General features: G+C 40.7%; 1 protein-coding gene across 17 annotated transcripts in view; it reads right to left on the reverse strand.

Moving 5' to 3' along the window:
* Positions 1–5,180: 5,180 nt before the first annotated feature.
* The window catches only part of MCF2L (MCF.2 cell line derived transforming sequence like), a 248,239-nt gene continuing 227,917 nt past the window's right edge, over positions 5,181–25,502 (reverse strand). For 7 of the 17 annotated variants that reach the window (XM_075917179.1, XM_075917106.1, XM_075917480.1 and 4 more), the window contains 13 exons: positions 24,686–24,811; positions 22,595–22,816; positions 21,795–21,887; positions 18,333–18,411; positions 18,110–18,176; positions 16,563–16,678; positions 15,994–16,086; positions 14,734–14,808; positions 11,852–11,932; positions 10,669–10,796; positions 8,354–8,466; positions 7,579–7,682; positions 5,181–7,459 (listed from right to left, as the gene is read on the reverse strand). In XM_075917179.1, coding sequence (XP_075773294.1) covers positions 7,365–7,459; positions 7,579–7,682; positions 8,354–8,466; positions 10,669–10,796; positions 11,852–11,932; positions 14,734–14,808; positions 15,994–16,086; positions 16,563–16,678; positions 18,110–18,176; positions 18,333–18,411; positions 21,795–21,887; positions 22,595–22,816; positions 24,686–24,811 — 1,392 coding nt within the window. In that variant the 3' untranslated portion in view covers positions 5,181–7,364. Of the gene's footprint in view, positions 7,460–7,578; positions 7,683–8,353; positions 8,467–10,668; positions 10,797–11,851; positions 11,933–14,733; positions 14,858–15,156; positions 15,217–15,993; positions 16,087–16,562; positions 16,679–18,109; positions 18,177–18,332; positions 18,412–21,794; positions 21,888–22,594; positions 22,817–24,685; positions 24,812–25,502 lie in introns of those variants that run through there. The other 10 variants (XM_075917740.1, XM_075917824.1, XM_075917319.1 and 7 more) reach the window with 9 other exon arrangements.

A 25,502-nucleotide genomic window follows, 5' to 3' on the forward strand; every position in this document is an offset into this window, starting at 1 on the left:
GCAGCAACCATGCTACCCTCTCCTCCTCGGCCCCCACCAAATCAGATTGGACAGAGGCTGGGCCTGACTGCTTTTCTGGGCATGTTGGGGGAGGTGTGACCCCTTTGCCCAAGCAGAGCTGCTGGTAATAGGAGGGGCAGCCATGGAGGCTGGACTACCAGAGGGGCTGGCAGTGTTGCGTCCGGCACCCTCCCAGGCCCTGGGGCAGCCCAGACACCTCCTCAGACCGGGGCAATGGGCAGTCCCTCTGGACTTGTTTGCTCGCTGTTCCGCCTGACCCAGGGCCAGGGTTCTCTACTGACTATGTTGTTTACTGCCCCACCTGAAATAAGGTCTGGGCTAATGAACTACTATTAAAACTGTTTGTTTGCTCTGAACTAGGGATGGGCTTTAAAACTGTTTGTGTTTGTTTGCTGCTCTGCCCTGCACTAGGGCTGGGCCGTAAGACTGTTTGTTTGTCACCTGCCCTCAACTAAAGCTTGGGCCACAATACTGAACCAGACTGACTATTGGCTTGAGGCCCAGAACTAAAGGGGGCTCTACAGACATGGGCAGAGTGTCCGCCTGCTGACCAGAGGAAGAGGAATCCCTTCTCGAGCCCCACAACGGGCTACAAGGTCTTACTAGGAGGAGGGAGAAAAATTGTTCTCCTTGGCCTCTGATGATAGGACAAGCAGCAATGGTCTTAAACTGCAGCAAGGGAGGTTTAGGTTGGACATTAGGAAAAATGTCCTGTCAGGTTGGTTAAACACTGGAATAAATTGCCTAGGGAGGTTGTGGAATCTCCATCACTGGAGCAGGTTAGATAGGCATCTATCAGGGATAATCTACATGGTGCTTGGTCCTGCTGTGAGGGCAGGGGACTGGATTCAACTTCTCAAGGTCCCTTCCAACTCTAGGATTCTATGATCTAGTAGTTGCATAAGTAGGGTCAAGTTGCTGGGATGATAAGCACTCCAAAACTGGGGTGCACGGAAGGAGAGAGGAGATCGTCACATCTGGGATTTGATTTGAGCCCAGCTCAGATGTGATCTGCCATCGATTACAAATTTTGGCCAAACCTGAGTTTCAATTTGACATATTCAAAGCTCTGTTCTGAATCCAACTTGTTTTGTCCCCCACCTCACCCCTGGAGCAGACCCTTAACATCCGGGCATAGGTGAGCATTTGGTTCTGGCTTGGATTAGGCCAACATCTTAGAGTGGAAATCTTAAGAGAAGAATTCATTTGACCAGATTTCCAACTACTATAGGTTGAAGTCATGTGAGAAGCGAGGGAGAGATTTCGATGCAATTTTTCCCAGTAAAGCCAACAGCGTATTGTGGGCCCTGTTTCTAACGGAATGTAATTTCACGTGTAAAACTGCAGTACGGTCTGAAAGGTCCTAACTTGTTTTCCTGAAACTGACTCCTCAGTGAGAAATTCTTAAAATAACTAGATAAACATTGAATTAAAAGCAGTTTCCTAGGACAAAACAAATAGAGCGAAGTTAATATCTCTGCCAAAAGCCTGGGGCTAGTCTCATGCAGCAGCTGGCCTTTATCCTTTCAAGTTGTTTTTGAAGGGCAGAGATCGCCTGCACTGATCATTTACCAAGCACTCTGTTGTAACAGCTCTGGAAATTGTTTCACCATTGGAAGCCATAACATGACCTTTCTACGTTTATGGATCCCCAAAAGAGCATCTTTGGTCTTCTTATCCTGCTGGGAAAGGCTCTTTCTTAATTCACAACATTGACAGAATTGTCACATGCTAAATAATAAACATATATTGATTATTGTCACCATAAATGGATTCACAGCTTCTCATAGATGAAAGCCTGAAAAAATGCAGCTATTTTAATCTCGTAGGTGTTTCTACTACATACTATTGTATTGTGGGGATGTTAAAACAGTTAACCATTTTAACATAGGGCCTGACATCAAGCCCCACCATGCCTGATCCTGGCAGCCCACCACTTAGTGTGTCAGTCCCTCTGAGGCCAGGGCTGCTCTGGCCTGGCACAGCTGGCCATCACTGGAGTTCACTAGCAAGGGCTGGTTAACCAGTAAGCCTCATGCTTACATGTTAACTAACAACCCTATGTAGTACAGTATTTAGATGGGATTGACACCATGTCTTTAAGGTCAACAAACTCAGCTTTGTTACACCAAGTGGGAGAAACAAATTCCAGATGTGAAAGTACCTGACCTCTTTTACACACAATCACATTTTAATTTTTTATCTGCATGTATGGAGGAAGGTAATGTTCTCATCCCAGTGAAGACTGCACACCATGCTTCAAAGTAAAAGGATTAAAGGAAAGATTAAATAATAGGGTTTAAAAAGGATTCACAGGAAGAAGAAAGGGACAAGACTTTCGGAAACAGTCCATAGGCATGTAGAAGGAGGTTGGAGACCAGTGTAGTCTTTGAAGAATCAGACTACTGAAAGTTTAGCTTAGTTCAACTAATGAATATAGTTTTAACATAGCACCATACACTCATCCTGTAGTCTTCCATGGGAACCTTCACTAGAGGAGTGTGCTTCGCTTGACCCAAAGTATCTAGAAAATAGGAAACTGGGAAGGGAAACTACAGTGCTTACAGTGGGGAAAAAAGTTAAATTGTTGTGTCTCATTCACATTTAAATATAAATTCTGGATTTTTACTATATACCTATGGACTAAAACTGACCTAGCAACATTTTTCTTTTAGGCTATGGAGCCCATGTGGTAGTTGCCATTCGATAGCTTGGACTCTCTTGGAGCCCATCTCCGGGGCTTCCTATTTGGTTACGCAGAGGCCACTCATGAATAAACAAGATATATAGCCAATATCTAGGCACAGCTGGGTACCCTGAGTACTCTGAGGCATAGCTCAGAGTACTAAAGTATGTTCTTAGAATCATAGAACACTAGAATTTGAAGGGACCTTGAAAGGTCATCAAGTCCAGTTACTTGCCTTCACAGCAGGATCCAGTACCGTCTAAACCATCCCTGATAGATGTCTATCTAACCTGCTCTTAAATATCTCCAAAGATGAAGATTCCACAACCTAGGCAACTTATTCCAGTGTTTAACCACTCTGACAATCAGGAAGCGTTCCAACCGAAATCTCCCTTGCTTCAATTTAATCCCATTACTTCTTGTGCTATCCTCAGAGGCCAAGGAGAACAATTTTTTTCCCTCTTCCTTGTGACATCGTTTTAGATACCTGAAAACGACTATCATGTCCCCTCTCAGTCTTCTCCTTTCCAAAGTAAACAATCCCAATTCTTTCAGTCTTCCCTCATAACTCATGTTCTCTAGACCTTTAACCATTATTGTTGCTCTTCTCTGGACCTTCTCCAATTTTTCCACATCCTTCTTGAAATGTGGTACCCAGAACTGGACACAATAATTCAACTGAGGCTTAATCAGTGCAGAGTAGAGAGGAAGAATGACTTCTCATGTCTTGCTCATAACACATCTGTTAATGCATCCCAGAATCATGTTTGCTTTTATTGCAACAGCGTAACATTGTGGACTCATATTTAGCTTGTGGTTCACTGAGACCCCTAGATGCCTTTCTGCAGTACTCCTTCCTAGACAGACATTTACCATTCTGTATGTGTGAAACTGTTCCTTCCTAAGTGGAGTATTTTGCATTTGTCCTTATTAAACTTCATGCTATTTACCTCAGAGCATTTTTCCAGTTTGTCCACATCATTTCGAATAATGACCTTGTCCTCCAAAGCACCTACTTCTTCAGATACTTTAAGTTAACAGTTAGCAACCAATCTCTCCTACCTCCACCTTCCCTCTGGTGGAGACTTCTCACTGATGTTCCTCTCTCCGCCCCCAAAGACAAATTGGAGGACCTGTCTATGTACAATTTTATGAATTCTGATGGTTATAAAATTATTTTATTTGGGAATGTCTCTGTGTGGATGTGGACTCCACCACTTGCTGACATGGGCTGTGGTAGAGTACCCACCAGACCAGGGCAATGGATAATCATTAACAACTGTATGCTGATGAGATTAGCTGAAGTTAGTTTTAGCAACTCTCTGTGCAGGGAGGGGGAAGTGGACAGAGTGGAAAATTCCCTGATAGTACAAAGATGTCAAAAGCAGGAAGAAGAAAGGGAAAAGACTTTTGGAGAGACAGGAAGCATTCGGGCAGGAAAAAAGAAGAGATAAGCAGGCTTTTGTAGCAATGTGGTAGACTGGTTTAACTGCAGGATGAGCCAAGATCAGAAACAGCTAACTACATATGGGGGGGAGGGGCACCAAGATTATGAAGAGAAGTCATGTGCAGGAAAGGGACTCTGGCTCTGCCCATGCGGAGAAGAGTGAGGTCTCTGCCCAAGTCCAAAGAATGCTCCAGAATGGTGAGGAACTCGTGCCAAGGAAATGCTTGTAGATATATTTGTTATTTTGTATGGCTCCATGCATTTCCCATGCTACTGTACTAAGTAAAGAATGATGGTGTTTTACAAACCTGTGCAAAGTCAGTCTGTAGATTTTCACTATTATATGTCCCTGAAGAGGTAAACGGTAAATTAGAAACTCACATTCAGGGGAATACGCACACGATGCTCAGGAGGCTAAGTACAGGAAGAGGACACTAATTCTAGGAATTAGGCAACGGGGCTTCAGGGTGCCCCCCCGCTATGAAAGCAAACACCAGGGCTGCACCTGGAGTGTGTACCTGTACATCTAAATCCAGGGACAGTATCTAAACTCTGCCAGGCCCCACCAAAGTTAAGAGCACGTGGGAGTCAGCATTTGGATCCCCTCACAGCCATCTAGGGAGTGTCCAGCAGAGGACAACAAATCTGCAAAAGACCCTCCTCAAATTCCCCAGAATTAAACCAAACCGAAGTCCAAACTTTTAGAACAAGCAGTCAAGAAATCTGGCTATTGTCAAAGTCAATCTGGCAGCACCTTATCCAATCAGCAGGGTGGTGGTCCCATCTCCTGAGCCCTGTGGAAGCAACAGAGGGTTGGAATAAAAAACCAAGGGGCAGGTAGGAATGGAATTTTGAGAGGTGGATTAAAAGACAGGAGCAAAACATTTGGACACACAAAGTTTAACCTGGCTTTCGGAGTCCGTCATTACAGCCCTGTGGGGTTCTACTGACGCATTTATGTTCTTGCTGGACACATAGCACAACAGTGTTTCAAGCACCTTGAGACAATAAAGCAAACAGCACCTCCATTTTGAGGACATCCAACAAGGAATGCTGAAATTTATTCATCAAACTTTCATACATCCAATAAAGACCTCTGACTTTATACTTACAATTTACAACAGCAGTAGAAAAGGAAATGGTGAAATGTGCTGTATTAAAGTGCAATGATGTGTATATGATCACAAAAATAATGGAAAGAATGCTGCAGAGACAGCTGAAAGAACACAGTCTCATTCTAGGACTGTTTGGGAGCAATATATTTAAGTAAATTATGTTACAGATCATTTACAAAATAACTTACAAGAAGACAAACCCATATCGCTGCACATTGCTATTTCATTATCACAGATCAGGCTAAACAGTCCTGGCCAGCACAGTTTTGTACAGGATAATTTAAGGAAGGAAGGAATAGAGGAATTCTTTTTTGGAAATGTATAAAGTAAAAACCCTGATCAGCCTTCATACTGCAGTACTGCAAGAAACCTAAGTAGTTATGAATTGTAAAGTGACACATTTTCAGCAGCATGAAGACTATAAATACATCCTTTACATTAATATATATATGTACACACACACACACACACACAGAAACACATACATACATATATTTATACACACATTTACGCATGGACCATAGCCAGCTGCATATTGATTGTAATTGGGTTAGGAATCATTTCTGGAAAGTAGAAAAAGTAAGATAGTTCATCTGAGACATTTCTCTTTTAGCTGTTTCCATGATTGAGTATGAAATTCTTATATTAAGTTAGACTTCTAGGTGCTGAGCACCAGAGCTCCCATTGAACACAACAGAAGCTCACTGCACTCAGTGCTTCTGAAAAAAATCAAGCCCTCAACATTCCAGATTATTTTAAGTAATAGTTATAGAGACCAGGAAAAATTTTGTTTCAGTATAAGAAAAAATACATATATCTGAATGTAGCAAGGAATGAATTGAAGGAATTTTCAATACAGTACACACACAAGCGGATACCCTGTGTGCATTTGTAAGGCTGAATTGCAAAGAAAATCTGATGAGGTGAATTTTTACAGCATTTACATTATACCCTGAAAAACTGCATGTTATGATTTTCCTCCCTTTAAAAAAAAACAATTAAAATATTTGTCCACAATGTAGTTCAGATTTTTTTTAAATAAAGTATATTTCCCCACCCTCCACTTTCATAGAAAAAATACACAATTATTTAAATGTTTCCATCCTTTTCAGTAAATCTACAAACATACATCCTTAGCTAAAAGGCTCAGGTTTCTAACCCTTACATAAATCATCAGCATTAGGAAAGCTCTTCAGCTATATAGTGCAGCTTTAATAGTTTCATTTTCCTGTAACCATCTTCTAACTGGAAACCGCTAAGAAATCACTTAAGTAATACAAACATTTTTTGTTTCAATGTGTATCCTTGTAACGAAAAATAATTTTGTATCAAAGATGCTATTAAATCGCCAATGTTATGTAAACACAGTGATTCTTGGTAAAGAACTTGGTTTAGAGGCCAAAATACCTCAAAAATGGCCATTGGGGACACTGTAAAAATGCTGGAAAAGATAAAATAGTCTCTTCTTTTGATGCTGTTGCGGTCCAGGAATTGTTCATTTCTTTTGCAGTACAGTCTGTGAAGATGAATTTTACTGCAGAAAGCACAGTGCTAAAAATTCAAGAAAGGAGAATGGCTGGACCTTCATTAAATTCCCAGATATTGTAGAAGAGACTCCATGCACTGCATTAACCCAGAAGTATCCTTAGAAGAAGATTTTTGGGAGAATGAACTTTAAACTGAGATTTCTTATCCTTATTTCTGTATTTGTATCCTTATTATGCAATTATTTTTTATTTTATTATGCTACTATAGAATTTATCACAGAGGAACACATTCCTGTTAAATCCAGTTCTTCTTCTGGTTGTGGTAAAATGAGGTGTCTATAGACTTGATTGCAATATCCATGGGAAAATGTACGTTGAGACACATGTCAAATCAGAAGCTGCTAGAAGATCCCATTTTAGATAATTTACTTTTCTGTACAGTATCAGACTTCACCTACTTTTTCATTGAGCTCTTCCCAGAGATGGCTCCATAAATCACTATTTAAAACATGAGACAGGCAACACATACACGCTGGATCTCCATTTCAGTCCAGTCATTGGGAAGTCTGCACAAGATGGTGAAAGTTCCCAGGAGAGAAATTTTAATGTTAGCCCTTCATATCTGAGAAGCTGGTGCTGCCAGCATTGCCACTTTCACTGTAACTTGATGATGAACTCAAAGTACTGCAGCCAGTGCCTGATTCTGGAGGAGGAGGGAAAACAATCACAAGATACATGTTATGTCATGTGTTTGTTCAAAATGCTTACTAAAGAAATCTTTAGCAAAACTGACAATTGCCACATGTACAGTTAATCTCTTACCAGAGCTGCTTAAAGACTGAGCTGATTTTGAGTTGCCAATGAGCATCAATAAATTGTTGGCTGGTACCAAACCTTCTTTCCCAGTGCTCAGATTCTTCACATACCTAAGAAAATAATGTTACTGTCAAACTGTTTCATTTGATTTTTTAAGTATGCTCTTTTTACACACACAGAGATTGTTCAGATAATCATAGAACTGGAAGGGACCTTGAGAGATCATCAAATCCAGTCTCCTGCCCTCATAGCAGGACCAAGCACCGTCTAGACCATCCCTGACAGATGTCTGTCTAACCTGCTCTGTGATGGAGATTCCACAATATCTCTAGGCAACTTATTCTAGTGTTTACCCACCCTAACAGTCAGGAAGTTTTTCCTAATGTCCAACCTAAACCTCCCTTGCTGCAATGTAAGCCCATTGCTTCTTGTCCTATCCTCAGAGGCCAAGGAGAACAATTTTTCTCCCTCCTCCTTATAACACCTTTTTAGATAATTGAAAACCATTATCATGTTCCATCTTAATCTTCTCTTTGCTAAACTGAACAAGCCCAATTCTTTCAGTCTTCCATCACAGCTCATGTTTTCTAGGTCTTTTATAATTTTTGTTGCTCTTCTCTCTCTGGACCGTCTTCAATTTTTCAACATCTTTCTTGAGATGTGGTACCCAGAACTTGGCACAATATTCCAACTGAGGTCTAATCAGCACAGAGTGTATAATATCGGAATTGATGAGCTACCAGTGTGCATTTTAAAGTAGCCACACACAATTTTTCCATACCAAAGTCTGTCCTCCCCTTCACGGATCAGCTGAACGAGGTCTCCACTTTTTACTGCAAGATCTTCAGACCCTCGTTTGTCATAATCAGTCACAACAGTGTATTTACCAGGAGTCTAAAGGCACAGAAAAAAAACAAATGAAGCTTTACATTAAAAATAATAGATACTGACAAAAATTAAGTAGCTATTGGAATTTTTTTAAAACAACAATGAAGCCAAAGTGAATAAACCTAACCATTACACCAATATGTGAAGTCAGTATATTTATTATCACAAACATTCTGAATGACTTTCTGAGAAACATTGGTAGATATTAATGACATAAAAAACTGAACAATGAGTAATCTTTTTATTACTGACCTCGGCACTAGGAGTGTGCTAATAAAGTTTGCGGATGACACAAAGTTGGGAGGTATTGCCAATTCAGAAAAGGATCGGGATATCATACAGGAAGATCTGGATGATCTTGTAAATTGGAGTAATAGTAATAGGATGAAATTTAATAGTGAGATGTGTAAGTGTAAGGTTATGCATTTAGGGATTAATAACAAGAATTTTAGTTATAAGCTGGGGACACATCAGTTGGAAGTAACAGAAGAGGAGAAGGACCTCGGAGTTCTGGTTGATCACAGGCTGACTATGAGCCGCCAATGTGACATGGTCGTGAAAAAGGCTAATACAGTTTAGGGATGCATTAGGCGAGGTATTTACAGTAGACATAAGGAGGTGTTAGTGCCGTTATATAAGGCATTGGTGAGTCCTCATTTGGAATACTGTGTGCAGTTCTGGTCTCCCATGTTCAAACAGGAACAGGTACAAAGAAGGGCCACGAGGATGATTCGAATGGAAAACCTGTCTTATGAAAGGAGACTCAAGGAACTTGGCTTGTTTACCTTAACCAAAAGAAGGCTGAGGGGAGATATGATTGCTCTCTTTAAATATATTAGAGGGATAAACGCCAGGAAGGGAGAGGAATTATTTAAGCTCAATACCAATGTGGACACAAGAACAAATGGATATAAGCTGGCTATTAGGAAGATAAGACTCGAAATTAGGTGAAGGTTTCTAACCATCAGAGGAGTGAAGTTCTGCAACAGCCTTCCAAGGGAAGTAGTGGGGGCAAAAGACCTATCTGGCTTCATGATTAAGCTGGATGGGTTTATGAAGGGGATGGTTTGATGAGATAACTTGATCTTGCAATTAATTGACCTTTCACTATCAGTGGTAAATAGGCCAATGGTGGGAAGATAGGAGTTACTATAGAGAACTTTTTTCTGGGTATCTGGTTAGTGAGTCTTGCCCACATGCTCAGGGTTCAACTGATCACCATATTTGGGGTCGGGAAGGAATTTTCCTCCAGGGTAGATTGGCGGAGGCCCTGGAGGTTTTTCGCCTTCCTCTGTAGCATGGGGCATGGGTCACTTGTGGGAGGATTCTCTGTATCTTGGGGTCTTTAAACCATCATTTGAAGACTTCAATATCTGAGATATAGGTGAGTAGTGGGTGGGTGAGATTCTGTGGCCTGCATTGTGCAGGGGGTCAGACTAGATGATCATAATGGTCCCTTCTGACCTTAAAGTCTATGAGAACAGTTAGTATCTTCTCAGCTTTATGTAGCATGGACATTCTAATTGACTGTTTCTTTTCCCTTTCTTTTTCTTTCTCCTCCCTCCCCCCCTCCTCAATCCTCTATTTAATTTAGAAACTGGACCTTTACTAACACCATTCATCTGAAGAAACAGGTTGTGCCCATGAAAGCTCATGGTACCATCTACATATTTTGTTAGTCTCTAAGGTGGTGCTGCAAAGACTATTTGTTGTTTTTAAAGTTTTTCCTGTTACAGTCTAACTCGGCTACCCCTCTGAAGCATTGGTACATCTCTCTATTATATCAATGAACAACAACAACAACAAAAACAAACAAGCAAAAAAAAAATCCCAACCCAAACCTATAAATGTATAGGTTCCAAATACATTTATATATGTGATTTCACTGGATAATATCACTTTCTAACTCACTATTTTTCATTACAGAGGCAGTAAACAATAGACACCTGTGTTGGTTTTCATAATTCTATTGTATGGAATATAAACAATAAATATGAGTCCAAATGACAAAAAAATCTTCACAAGGTATTTATGCAAACACAACCTTAAATTGGTATCACTGTGAATTTTGCTGGATTAAGGACATCAAGCCTGGGGTTGTATTTTTTTCCTGCAAGCTCAAACAAAATTCCCATGTACTAGATACTTTTATTATATTAATTAGCAATATTCATTTCACTAAATGGGTAGGAAAATATTTCTGGTTACCAGCTTTATCTCTTCTCCCACTCCTCCTTCTTCTTCCTCTGCATCTGATGAATTAAGTGGGTCCTCAGCACTAGACCAACCATCATTTTCTTCAGAGGCATCAAGAGAATGAGAAGTTCTTGACCAGCCTTGACAAACAAATAGCTAATTGTTATTAATTTTGCTAAAGCAGCTCAGAAACAAGAGAAACTCCCACTGATTCAGAGGCCAGGACAGCACACACAATCTGTAATAGTTGGTTACATTACATATTAATTAGAAATAGGAAGAAAATGTTAGGTGAGAAAATATTTACATCCACAGGGTCAAATTCACCACTGACATAAGCTGGCACAATGGAGTAAATGTTGTGCTATTTTAAGGCAGTAGAGAATTTAGGGTTTAATGTTTTTAAAAAGACAATAAGTGTAGGGATGTTTTTCTTGGGAGGCACTGGAAACAAATTATTTCCAATCTGTGCACTGCTGAGGGCTGGTAGGTAGGTAGGACATCAAAGAAGCTTAACTGCATAATGAGATGATGGCAATGGACAATACTGCTGAGCACCTGTAGTTCCCATTCAAGTCACTAACTTCAGTACCACATCAGATCAGGCTGCAATAACCACCACAGGAACAAAGATTTATTTATCACACTGTGAGGTGTTACTATTTTTCTTAGGATGAGTATTTGCAGGCTAAACCATTTCACTTATTGACGATGCAGAATCACTCCAAGGTGCACAACATGCCATTCCAAATCAAATCAAACTAAGCATGCTTTTCACTAATGTCAGCAGGTGCTTAAAAAACAAAGTAACCACTAACATATCAAGTGATTCCTAATCATTAAAGAAAATAATGATAAACATTTCACAATTAATTTTTATGATAAATTCCTGTTCAGGACACAGTTACATCATTAATAGCCAGTGAAAAGAATGACCGGAGGAACATTTCCTAAACCAAATCTAAATATGAAAATATGATGATGATCACTTACACTGCAGGGGGGGAGGGGGAGAGGAGGCCCACCATTTTAGCTTGCCACAGAATCTGAGAGGCAGCTTCTATTTCCTGTACCTCGTGTCCAGACAATACAGGATAAAAAAAATGTTCTAGTACTAGCAGAATAAAGCCAAAATAACCTCTAATCCACAGCACACACACAAATGGATTCACATGGTCTAGGACTGATACTCTACCTTGTCTGCGCTGGGTTGCTGATACAAGATTAGAAGTACTGACCCATTTGGCCCTTTCCAATGTAAATACTGAACATGTATCTGTGAAAGAACTGAGTAATAAATTCCTGCTTCATTCCATTCAAATTTCATTTTAGATTAAAAGTTACCTTTATTACTGAGCTTGTAAAATGCAAAGCAGAACCCTTTTCATTATTTTTAAATAAAAAAAAAACACCCCAATATAACAGAGGAAAATAGGTGCTGTCTGTCGCTGGTCCTCAATTTTGCCACAGCATTTTCAAAAACGGAACAAATGAAACAAACAAGAAAAGGAATCTAAACTTGGGGTTTGCCAATTATTACTTTACTTGTGGGTTCCATTCTTCTTCTCCCACTCCTTATCTTGTCTGTTCTAGATGGTAAATTCTTTGGTGAATGGACTACCTCTTATGTATGTATATAGTGCCTAGTGCTACTGGGCCCCAAATATCAGTATGGACTGCTAGACACTGGGAATTCAGCTAACATTAATGATACCATTCATGAGGGGGAATATTAAATTTAAAAATAAAATAAAATAAAAAACCAGATGAAAGTGATTCTACATCCATATTAGGGAAAAACAAAATATCCCACAGAATTTCCAAGAATGATTTCCTATTACTTTCTGCCAGGACTTTCCCAACACTGACAAAACACCACATTGCTGGGGGGGGGGGGGGGGGGGGAGTAGAAAAAAAATACCCTTTTTTCCAAATAAAATTTTTCTACCTCAGAAAATGTAGAAAGGAAGCAAAAAGACTCCCACAGGATTGTCTTTACCTTTTCCTGCATCTTCTAATGCAACCTCCTTTAGAGAAAGTTCCCATCTCTTTGCAAAGACTCCTGAGCAAAACTTTTCTTCCTTGTAATATTCTCAAAGCCCAGACCTTTCATACTAGTTAGGAGGTCTAGCAGGTTTGGCTGGTTTCCTTCAGAGCTCTGATGTCACAGCCTTCAGAGTCCAGATATGCAGAGGCTGCAGACACCCTTAGAGTGTCTGGAACACTTTGCAGCAAAAGCAAAGTTAGTGCTTTTGGATAATACCATCCCCAAAATCCTACAACACCATCATGGTAAAAGACAAAGGATTAAGTAACCTTGGAAAGTGGGGTTTGGAAGAAGAAAGTGTTCTGTATGTAGGAGGAATATTGCCTGAGAGTATTCAGAAAGGGTTTACCTAGGGTTGCCAGGTATCCGTTTTTTTACCGGACAGTCTGGTATTTGCACCCTCTGTCAGGCAGAAAAATTCAGAAAATACCGGACATGTGCAATATATGGTATTTTCTGAATTTCCAGCTGGGCGCCGGATGGAAGCCTGGCAGGGGTGGCGGAACGACTGGGAGGCGGGGCCGCAATTGGCACTGGGAGCCCTGTGGTCACGCGCAAAAGCTGTGCGGGGACAGTAGCAGGGACTCCCAGCCACTGCCCCCGCCTGGCTTCTGTGCACAACCAGAGGCTCCCAGCACCAATCATGGCCCCGCCTCCCAGCTGGGAGCCTCTGGATGTGAAAAGTCTGGTATTTCCTGTTTCCTTCGGACAGAAGCCCGGCAGGGACAATTTTCCCCTGCCGCATCTGGCGGGGACGGGGGAGTGAGGAACGTGGCAGAGTCATAGTGAAGGGGGGGGAAAAGGGGGTACTTGCCGGGCACCATGCTAGGGGGCGCCGGGCTTGGGTGGGAGTGAAGCACACACTGCTCCTGCCCACATGACCAGCAGAGACCCGGGAACTGGCCACGTGATGCCTCCCTCAACACCATCCGTGGCTAACCCTGGCTCTTGCCCCCCAAAAGTGCAGCTTGCGAAGCTGCTCCTGCGCCCCCCCCAAACGGCCCCTGCCAGCTCCACCCCAGCCCCTGGCTTTCCTGTGCTTACCAGGTGGAGCTGCAGGGTTTTAAAAATGGTGCCCAAGATGGCGGCTGTCTTAAAGGGGCAGCCTCCTTAAAAAAAAAAAGGTTATTTATTTATTTATTTTGCTCCACAATTCTGTTCTGGGTTTTTTTTTCTTAACAATTTTGGTCTCTCCCCCCTCACCCCCGACAGAATTTTTTCCCTTTTTTTTTGGGGGGGGGGGGCGATGTTCAGTATTTTTTGTTAAACTATCTGGCAACCCTAGGTTTGGCACCAGTGTCATAGGAGAGGAGGGCTGTGACCATCCTGCCATACAACCTAATCAGTCCACCCCCAGTGATTTGCACGAGGTCAACCTTCTTCCTGAAAGGATCCTCATTATTCGAAGAAGACATCACTGTCTAAATTGAAAAGCTCTGTCATAGCCATTTGCTAAGTGCAGTGAGGACTAATAGGATTTCTCAACAGTGCACTGAAAGTGGTTCACTAGCAGCAATGAGGATTAATTTTAAAATGGAAGCATATGCAGTAAATTAACTGACATGTAAATATCTAATACTTATAACCAAAATTAAACAAGCTGACAGGAATTCCACCTTGGAATAATGGTCCTGAGCCCCACTGTTAGCGGAATATGGTATGTCTAATAGAGCTTTATGGAATTACCTCTTATACGCAATACGCATTGTGACTAGGTAACAAGGGTTCTGATTCTGCAGGGGTCTGGTATGGCCAACTACCTCCCCTGTGTAGTATAGCCAGACTATTAGACACATATTAAACACACAAAGTAGGTTATTTCCTTGGCAGAATAACTATTCTTCTCCAATTATGCTCCTTTTTTTGATGAGCAGGGAACTTTAGAAGTTGTTCCATCAAAACCAACACTCAAAACAGCTGGGAAAACTGAAAAGACAATACATTTGGGCACCCACACTCATTTGACGTGAACATTACAACATTAGCAATCTATGGCTTATTGTGGAGTACAAAAGGCAATATCACTCTACCTCTTAAACCAAAAGGAGTTGGATCACTCTTTACTTCATGTCGTTTAGCTTTTTTGTCAGGGCTGGTGGGAGAAGCTGCAGTAGGATGAATAGGCAAAAAACACAGAAGAGAGATATTGAAGAACTGGAAAAAAGAGAATAGGTAGATTGCATGCTAAATACCTTTGAGTTTATACTGGAATGTAATAAATGGTTTTTGATTAGTCTAATTTAGTTTAGTTGCCACTGACTGAGTATAATAAAAGAAATTAATTTTGGGCACTAAACTGGGCTAAACTGGCAAGGGCATTTTCGCAATTATGTATAGAAATGTATGATTTTTTCCTAAAATAACTATAAATCAACTGTAAATCTGCATTTTAGGTACAAATATTATAAAAAAACAATCATTTTATTCTGGCAAAACTAATTCTACAGCAATACCTGGTCCTGTCAGAAGGATCATTGGCAATGTCAGGTTTTTACCAGTAGGAGATGGAGTTTCTGTCAAGGCAAGCATGGAGTATTAGTGCTTACCTCATATGTGCTTTGAGTATTTAGACACACTATGCTGATACAGTCTCTCCAGATAGAACTCAAAGGTAATCAGTGTCGAAAAAGACATGTGAAGAGTGTATTTGAAAATCATGTGTTGTGCTAAGTGTTGTATTAGTGCAGACTATTAAGCAGAGCAAAGCGGAAGACTTCTTGAAAAAAACCCGAATTCTTATTTCCCTATAACCTCAAATATAGCAGCATCCCTTGCACAGTCTTGCATTAAATACTGAAAATTTGATGAATAAGAAGTTAATGAGAAAATACTTCTAATAAAATATTGGTTCTCTACTGGTTTTAATACAAATAATAATCCAGAGCTCATTCACTTTGAGGGTAGGCACCTGAGGTTTCCACTGCCACCCTCCTACCGTGTTCCCATTGGAGGTAAGCAGCTTAAGCTTCTTCTGGAGACTCCACAAAAGGAACTTGTGTGTACAGGACCTGGATTCAGCCTTCCTCCATCTTGGCTAGCACTATGTTCTAAAATACCCCATACCAGTGCAATGGAAATTATAGGCACTTGCTCCTGTCCATTTCTCTCAGTGGACTTTCTACCTCCGGGCCCTTTGCCAGGTTCTATGATAGCCAAAAAACAACTTAACCTTAGGAGAGGAGCTAAGCAATATCTCTCTAATGAGTGTATATATTCACACAAACACCTGCACGTGATACACCAACTACAGCCTTGACTGGAAAACAGAATCTAGTTTGTTAAAAATTTACCTTTTTGACTTTTGAGGTTAGTAAAGCCCTGAAGTGTAAAGCGCTTTTTTGACAGTGCAGAGCTTTCTGAGGTAGAACTAATTATTGAATTATCTACAAATGAGGAGAGAGATGAAAAGAGAGAAAGGGGAAAGACACATGAAAAGGTCAAGGCAAAAATCATCCAGCAGTATTCCAGAGAACTAGCATTTTGAGGGAGAAATAAAAATCAGTAAGTTCATGCATTGTAGAAGAATCCAAGCAAGAATTTATCACCTCCGTACAGGATTTATGTTTAGAAGTGGTCTAGTGGCTGAGCTCAGTAATGGGAACCCAGGCACAGAGGAATAAAGGGCTCTTCTAAACACACCCATCAAGGTTTTAAGAATTCTGAGGTAGTGTCAAGACATTTGTCCAGTAAAAGAGAGATCTGAGAAACCATCAAATCTGTAGGATCATCAACAATGTTGTCCCTGTAACATAAAAACCTAAGAGCATTTTCCTAGCTCTCACTTTACACTGGAGACTCCATTTCCCCTCAGTAAGGTACTCTATGCCCATGGATAATTGAACTGATAACTGAGACTCACCTTTGCCTCTCTCAGGGTACTTTGGTGTTACTGAGGTGAGACAACCTTCTGGGCTTGTGGGATCAGTTTTTCTCTCTTCTAGTTTTTTTAAGTTTCTTCCCTGATTCCTTGAAGGACTGTTTGTCAGAAAAAAATTCAGATTATAAACCTCCTGAAATTCTAAGTCTGAACAGGGATGGCAGATATCTGTCCCTGCTATAACCACAAGGCTGGTGTTGCTCCTTGCTACAGACATAGGTACTGAAGAGTACTGCATACACCCTGGCCTCCATTTCCTGGAAAGCTAGGATGGGGACTGGCACCCAAGATTGCAGCCATGTGTGTTATGATTGCTGCTATAGCTGCATTGGGCACAGCCAGTGGAAGGGTGCATGTTGCTTGGCTAGGGTGTGGAGGCCATGGAAGGACCAACTGTCTCCTGGCATCTCCGGGTTGGTGCCATGGCTGGGTGGAGCAGACACCTGCTCCTCTGGGCAGATGTGGCTGGGGTGGGGTGGGTGGGAGGGTGCCGGCTCTACCACAGAACTGCCATGGAGGGGGGTGAGATACCCCCTTCCCATGGCCCTAGCAAAAAGCTGCCACAGCTGGGGCAAGGCACAGCCCCCCCCCCCCCGCCATAGCCCAGAACCAAGCCGCTCTGGTAGCTCTGTGCTGCGACTGACAGGCAGAGGTGGCACTCTGCACGCCCGCCCCTGAGCCCTGCCTGCCCCGAGCCCTCTTTCAACTTTCACACAGTTAGGTTAATTTTGGGATTGTAATTAATTTGGTGATTCTGTCTCTTTTCTGTCTGGTTTTATGAGAAGCAATCCCATTCCAGGCTCATCCCATTTTCCTGCCACAACCAAACCCTGGCCTTGCTTTAAGTTATGATAAGAGGAAGCTGCATACCCAATTTGGTGGTCCTAGTTCTTACCATTTAGGAGGAGTTCTTGAACAGACAGACAGACCGACAGAAATGCTCAAATATAATGCTATATTCCGTAAACAGGCAACTAGACTGTGCTATTTTCTAGTTCATGCCACTGCTATAAACTCTTTATGTAAAACAATGTAACAGTTCAAAATCTATTTAAACCTCAGGTCTATAATTCTAAAGTGGCAGAAAAGCAGCGGAAGTAAAAAGTATAGTAGGAGGCAAGTGGACAAAAGAACAACAGAGGGTATGTCTACACAGCAACATTATCTCCAAATAACTAGCGTTATTTCAAAATAACAGTTTACATCTACACAGCAGGCAGTTATTTCAAAATAATGTCGAAATACTGTCAAGCTGGAGGACTTCTTACTCCAACTCCTGTAACCCTCGTTGTACAAGGAGTAAGGGAAGTTGGAGGAAGAGTGCTCTATTTCCAAATAAGTGCTGTGCAGATGCTCCCGAATTTGAAGTAAGCTACACAATTGATGTAGCTCAATTTGCATAGCTTGTTTCGAGTTAAGCCCTGCTGTGTAGATGAACCTAGACAAGCCTCCTTGGTAAGTCTAATGTATTTTGTAGCAATCTGCTATGTTTAACCCCACTAACTTTACTTGACAACATATTTACTTACCTTGTACAAGTTGATGCAGGTAAAGGTAAACTGTGCGTCTGTTCTAGTGTTTTGTGCTGACTAGCTTCTGCAAGAAAGAAAAATATCTATCAAAATTACTTCTCTCTATTCAGAGCCTTTGTTTTCAGAATTTTCTTGCAACCCAGGTGTATAGAATGGGGTTTCCAGTATAAAACTCCACTGGGCAGAAGGGAGAAGGAAAGAGATAAAGAGAATGTTTTACCTCGGCATGCCTGCAGTTGGCTAGTTAACACTTTTCTAATTTCATTTACCCAGGTAGCTTTAATTTCAGGGGTTGGTGCCTATCACAAAAAAAGAAACAAGTAATCAAGTACTGAAAGCTAGTTACACTAAACAATGATTGCAAAAACACTGATAGGAAGAGCCCTAATAATAAACAGAACTATCTCTCAGTCTTGAGTATAGGTGAGTTGTTTTAAGTTTTTACCTCATCTGGGAGGCTGGGAGAAATGATGCTTTTCAGACAATCATAGAACACTAGAACTGGAAGTGGCCTCAAGATATCATCAAGTTCAGTCCACTGCCCTCACAGTAGGACCAAGCACCTTCTGGATCATCCCTGAGCGATGTTTGGCTAACCTGCTCTTAAGTATCTCCAGTGATGGATATTCCACAACCCTCATAGCAATTTATGCAACTGTTTATCCACCCTGACAGTTAGGAAGTTTTTCCTAATATCTAGTATAAACCTCCTTTGCTGCAATTTAAGCCCATTGTTTCTTATCCTATCCTCAGAGGCCAATTTTTCTCCCTCTTCCTTCTGACACCCTTTTAGATACTTGAAAACCACTATCATGTCCCCTTCAGCCTTCTCTTTTCCAAACTAAACAAGCCCATTTTTTTTCAAACTTCTCTCATACTTCATGTTTTCTAGACCTTTAATCATATTTTGTTGCTATTCTCTGGACCTTCTCAAATTTCTCCACATCTTTCTTGAAATGTGGTGCCCAGAACTGGACACACTACTCCAATTGAGGCTTAATCAGTGCAGAGTAGAGTGGAAGAATGACTTCTCGTTTCTTGCTCACAACACTCCTGTTAATGCATCCCAGAACCATGTTTGCTTTTATTTCAACAGCCTCATATTGCTGACTCATTTAGCTTGTGGTTCACTATGACCCCTAGATGCCTTTCTGCAGTACTCCTTCCTAGACAGTCACTTCCCATTCTGTATGTGTGAAATGGATTGTTCCTTTCTAAGTGGAGTACTTTTGCATTTGTCCTTATTAAAAACTTCATGCTATTTACCTCAGAGCATTTCTCCAGTCTGTCCAGATTATTTTCAATTTGACCCTATCCTCCAAATCAGTCACAATCCCTCCCAGCTTGGTATCATCTGCAAACTTAATAAGAGTACTCTCTATGCCATCAACTAAATTGTTGATGAAGATATTGAACAGAACCAGTCCCAAAACAGATCCCTGTGAAACCCCATTTGTTATGCCCTTCCAGCATGATTGTGAACCATTAATAACTACTCTCTGAGAACGATTATCCAGCCAGTTATGCATGTACCTTATAGTAGCCCCATCTAGGTTGTATTTCCCTAGTTTGTTGATATGAAGGTCATGTGAGACCATATCAAATGCTTTACTAAAATCTAGGCATACCATGTCCACCACTTCTCCCTTATCCACAAGACTTGTTATCTTATCAAAGAAAGCTATCAGATTGGTTTGACATGATTTGTTCTTTACAAATCCACATTTGCTGTTACCTATCACCTTATTATCTTCCAGATGTTTGCAGATGAATTCCTTAATTACCTACTCCATTATCTTCCCTGGCACATAAGTTAAACTGACTGGCCTGTAGTTTCCTGCATTGTTCTTACTGTATTTCCCTTTTTATAGATGGGCACTATATTTGCCCTTTTCCAGTCTTCTGGAATCTCTCCCGACTTCCATAATTTTGCAAAGATGATAGCTAAAGTCTCAGATAACTCCTCTATCAGTTCCTTGACTATTCTAGGACGCATTTCACCAAGCCCTGGTGACTTGCAGACATCTAACTGTTCTATGTAATTTTTAACTTTTTGTCACTGTCGCAGAAACTTGATTTCTCTAATGAGAAAATTAACAAGACTTATTTATGCAAATTTTTCCTGAAATGTTGTGAATCTTATCTTTTTCATCATAAAGGCCTGTATCCTACAAACACACACAGTAACTTTTACATACTTGAATAGTGGCATTGACATCAATGGGTAGCTCAGGTGTGTAAAGTTAAGCACATTTGTAAATTCATGCAAGATCAAGTTCAAACAGTTACATTCCACTTTTTGGTCAATGACATCTGAATCATATCTCAAAATTTCTGGGCTGCACGGCTTAGATTAGTAACTTATAAAATGAGGCACCACTTCCTCTTTTTTATTCTTTTTAGAGCACCTCTTCTGTTTAAAAGTACCCTCTGCAGTCACCTCTGTGTGTTGGCTCCATTCTCCTCATTTTACCAATGTACAGTAATATAGTAAAAAAACCATTACACCTTGTAACATCTCAGTTGTATCCCAAAAAGCTTTATAGGAGTTGAATACGAGAAGTTGACCCTTCCGTGTCAGGCACCCTTCGGACCTGACCAGTCCCATTTGCTGGACCAGGGAGATCAATTCTGGCCCGTCTGCTGCAGGCCTCCATGCTCTTCCAGGGGGCTGCCAGTGTCCCAAATGGGCACCCCTCCTGGCCATCAGTCCTGGCTCTCCTCACAGCTGCCAACATCACTCCTGATCCTGGCCACTGGGCTTTGTTCCTGGCCTGTGTCAGGCAGCCAGCCTGGCTGGGCCCCAGTCGCAACTGGGCACAGCTCCTGGCCTCAGCTGGGCTCCTACCCTTGGGCTGCTGATCCAGCTCTGCTCCCAGCCCTGGCTGGGCTCCTGGCTCCTCTGCCATCAGACTCCCTGCCAGCCCCCAGCTCCCAGCCCAGCTCTGCTCCCAATCCCGTCTAGGCTCCTGGCCATTGGCCTATCAACTGCCACCGGTCTCCCAACTGGCTCCACTCCCAGCCCCAGCCAGACTTCCAGTTGCTGGCTCCTTTGTCGCCAGATTTCCAGATAGCCCCTGCTTCCGGCCGCTGGGGCTCTCTGATACAGCAATATCCGTGGTCCAGATGACGACGGACCAGAGAGGTTCAACCTGTACTTAATTTTTTTACTTCTATAATTTCTCTCTTCCTCTGATAAATTAAGTGTTATATTTTCCCCTTTTCTTGTCTTTCCACTGAACAGCTCCTATTACAGTCAGTGGGCTGGTTTAATTAATCTTACACATACTCTCAGATCTTTATGTACAAACATGAAAAACACTTCACTAGGCACTTTTTTGTGCATCTGGATTGTACAGTGACACATATAGGCTCCATTTACTTCTCTTATTAGAAGTCAGAAAGCATCACTGTCTCACTTCCAAACCAGAAAGTCTCAACTTTTATTTTGAAGAATACTACACAAGACTTGCTGCACATGTCTGTTACTTAGGCTTCTTGTCCAAGTGACATTGCTAAGACTGAAATAATAATTTATGTAAGTAAGAGCAACACCTGCAAGCATACAGGAAATGGGGAAATCACCTCATCATTTATTCTGTGAAAGCACATGGCTCAAATTAAAAACTGTATGTAGAACAAAAATATAGGCCTATGAGAAAGTAAAGTGAAACACCGTTACCTGAATGATGTAAACTTCTTCCCTCGCATTATACCAGATTTCAAATTTCTTTGAGTCACCTTTGACGTTCTCCGTTATTCCAACAGCTGTCATCTGGCAAACACAACAAACAGATGTTGACATGCTAAGCATCAGTGAAAATAATGGTAACAGAAGACCATTAGTCACCACCTTTGATTCCAATACACTGAACTGTTTAAAACCTATTCAGCAGAAAAACTGATGTTTTTCACTCAAGCCAATCCACTGTTCATGTATAATCCATGCATTATGAAGTGGGAAAGATTAACAGCTGAGAGTAAAGCTCTTATTAGTGTGCCAGAATGAAGGGGAGATTCTGTAAATTAATCAGGGCAGAACGAAAAATCATCTCTCATTTAAGGGCCAGATTTGGACACACTTATATGTAGGGTGACTTATATGTATAGTCACTTACTCTGCTAGTAATCCCAATTAACTATTTGACATGGGTAAGGGGATCACATTCTGGACTACATTACCCTAATATAGTTTTGTAATCTCAAATCAGGTGATCTTGGCATTAAAAAGGGAAGCTATGGAGAGATGGGAAGGACAGAAAAAATAGCACAAAGAGAAGAGATTATATCAATACTGGCCAGATTTGCTTCTATGTGCAAATTCTATGCTACAAAAAATTCTTTAGGTGTTTAAGGCATATAACATGTTTACAAATAAAGTTTTATGACTTCAGTGAATAAACACAATATACTATAATAAAACAGCTCAAAGCTTAAGTACTACTACTGTCTTATTCTTAATATGATTGCTAAATATCTTACATTTAAGGAATGCTTGTAACTGTAGGAAGGTGCTTTTTCATATCCCTCTCCATTTTCTTCTCTCTTCTTACAGAATAACACTGCCTTCTCATGGAGGAAGAGGTGCCTTTGCATTGGCTTGAAACGTGCCAAATCCTTCACTTTTGAGTGGCCCTTTTTGTGATCTGTCCATACACTGAAGGATCCTTGCATTAAAAGCTTGCCTAGTTCATTCAGGTTTCCCTAAAACAAAAACAGTGAAGTTGTTTACACTTTGAAGGGACATGATCAACTTGACAATACATTTCTGTCTGAAAAAATGTTGTTCTAGCAGTACAGTTGTTACCAGAAACTCCCACAATCAGTAGGGAAGAATGGTCCTAGAATTGTGAGACAGGAGAGAGCGAGAGAAAAATAAAGTATTTGTAAAAAAGGTTCTCTATCAATTTTAAAAAAAATAAAAAAATTAGTTGACATTGTTCCTTTATACATATTTTTTTGCTTTATTAATCTTGAAAGTGGGAAGACATTACACAAAGATGTGTGATGAAGGTGGTCCAAATTAGCCTGAAGAGAACAGAAGCAGCAATGGTATTTCTTATTTAGACTTTAACCACTGTCAATAAAGAAAGGGCGAGGAATCCACCATTACATGCAGATTGAAATCAACAAATTATAAGCAACATCTAACATCCAACAGTACATCCAAATACTAAAGAGAAATCTGACAGTTATACTAATCAGATTAGTAAAATACAAAAAAAGTCGTATCTAAACCTTTTAAATTTGATGGTTCAGATAAAATGGAATGTGGGGGTGAAAGCCTGGCCCTACTGAAATCAATGGGAACTGTCCAGAGTCATAGTTTCTAAGGCAAGAAGGAACCATTATGATCATCTAGATTAACCTCTTGCATAACACAGGCCACAGAACTTCCCCCAAACCATTCCTAAGCAGATTTTTTTGGAAAAGCCACCAATTTTCTTTTAAAACTTGTTTGTGATGGAGAACCCGTGAGGCTACTTGGTAAATTGTTCCAATGTTTCATTGTGAGGGCAAGGGACTGGACCTGATGACCTCTCGAGGTCCCTTCAAGTTCTAGTATTCTATGATTCTGTGATCACCCTCACAGTAAGAAGTGTACCTTATTTCCAGTCTTAATTTGCCTAATTTCAACCTCCAGCTGTTGGACTGTGTTATACTTTTCCTGGCTATACTGAAAAAACATTATTAAATATATGTCCCCAAATAGGGACTTATGGACTCTAATCCTTAATATTCCCTTTATTAAGACAAATAGATTGAACTCCTTAAGTCTCTCTAAGGCATATCTTCTCATTCTTTAATCTTTCTCAAGCACATCTCTGAACTGTCTCCAATTTATCAACATCCTCTTTGAATAGTGGACACGAGAACTGGACACCCTAGTGTCAAGATAGAGGTGAAATAACCTCTCTAATCCTACTCAAGTTTCTCCTATTTATGCATCCCAGCATTACATTAGCTGTTTTGGCCACAGAGTCATGTTGGGAGCTCATGTTCATGATTATCCACTATGGTCTCCAAATCTTTGTCACTGTTTCCTGGGATATAGGATGCTATTATTCCTGGGTTTGGTTCTGGAATCACAACTTCCCCATTAGATCATCTTGAGAGGAAATTTCCCTCTAAAGATAAAGCATTAGGTAAAGGTTAACAATGCTTGAAACATGTGGCCTTGTCCATAGGTTCTGGAAGTAGGAGTGCAGGGGAGCGAGTACTGTGACACTCCCTAGCTTAAAGTAGCTTCCCTCACATGCACCGTTTACAGTTGGGTTGAATGGGTCTCCACACTCTCACCACACAAATTGTTTCAAAGAAATTTTCAAGAGGAAAACTGGAATCAACAAAATGGGATTGGGACTTCTAATAAAATATACTGAAAGTACATACTAGTAGTGAGATTGGTGAGAAATGTGTCAGAATCCATTTCCCCATTATTTTTACTAGACAGCACAGATCAGAGATTAGTCAAAAGAAAACTGTTGCAAAATCCCATTTGCATTATTACATACATTATTATATTCACTTCATTTTGTATCTGTACAACAATTAAGAAATGCGGTCACTTACGTCATAGCCGGTAATGGCAATCTGGTGCATAGAATCATTGACTGCTTTGAGAATACCTAGTATAGAGGTTAATGCCTCCTGCAGATCTTCAGCTCCTTCACAGTTTTTACTGTACTTCAGCATTTCCTATGGGGAAAAACGATGTGATGCTCATTCTGTTTTGTAAACAGATAACTATTACATCTCTAGATGTGTGCACTTTCAACACTGAATTTTGAGATGAGCTTTCATCTGTTAATTCCTCCTCCCCTCCCCCAACACTATCTGGTTCTGTGTGTTAATTTCAACCAAAAATTCCCACTTGCCACAATTGAAAAAAGCCTGAGGAGGAGAAGGTGGGAATCTCCAAAAATCCCATGGTAATGGATAAAATAAGACAGAGTCAGATGGTTCTAAATTCTACTTCTTGCCTCTGGAAACGAGGCCTATATAAGCCCAATGTTGCAAACAGTTGCTATCAATATGGTGAAAAGATTGGCATGAAGTTTTGTGAAAAAGGTTTCTATTGTTATCTAGCTCTAAAATTTAGGTACATCCCATGCTCATTTTAAGCTGTTATTTTGATTGCAGCCTGAAGCCCTGCTCACAGGTCAAAAACCCACTGTGCTAGGTTATGTTTTGAATATCTATTAAATAATTTACAATGGGAAAAAAATAAGACCTGTATTAAATGTTTGGAAATTTGGTATAGCATTTCCAAAATTGTCAGGCTTCCAATATAAAAATTATTATATTAAACATTATCCTGTATTTCCAAAAACATACAGTGGCATAAATTAAAAAACACTTGATTCCAGAAATGCATGCCTCTGCATTA

This window comes from Pelodiscus sinensis, chromosome 1 (assembly GCF_049634645.1).
Source record: "Pelodiscus sinensis isolate JC-2024 chromosome 1, ASM4963464v1, whole genome shotgun sequence".
NCBI classification, from domain to species: Eukaryota; Metazoa; Chordata; order Testudines; family Trionychidae; genus Pelodiscus; species Pelodiscus sinensis.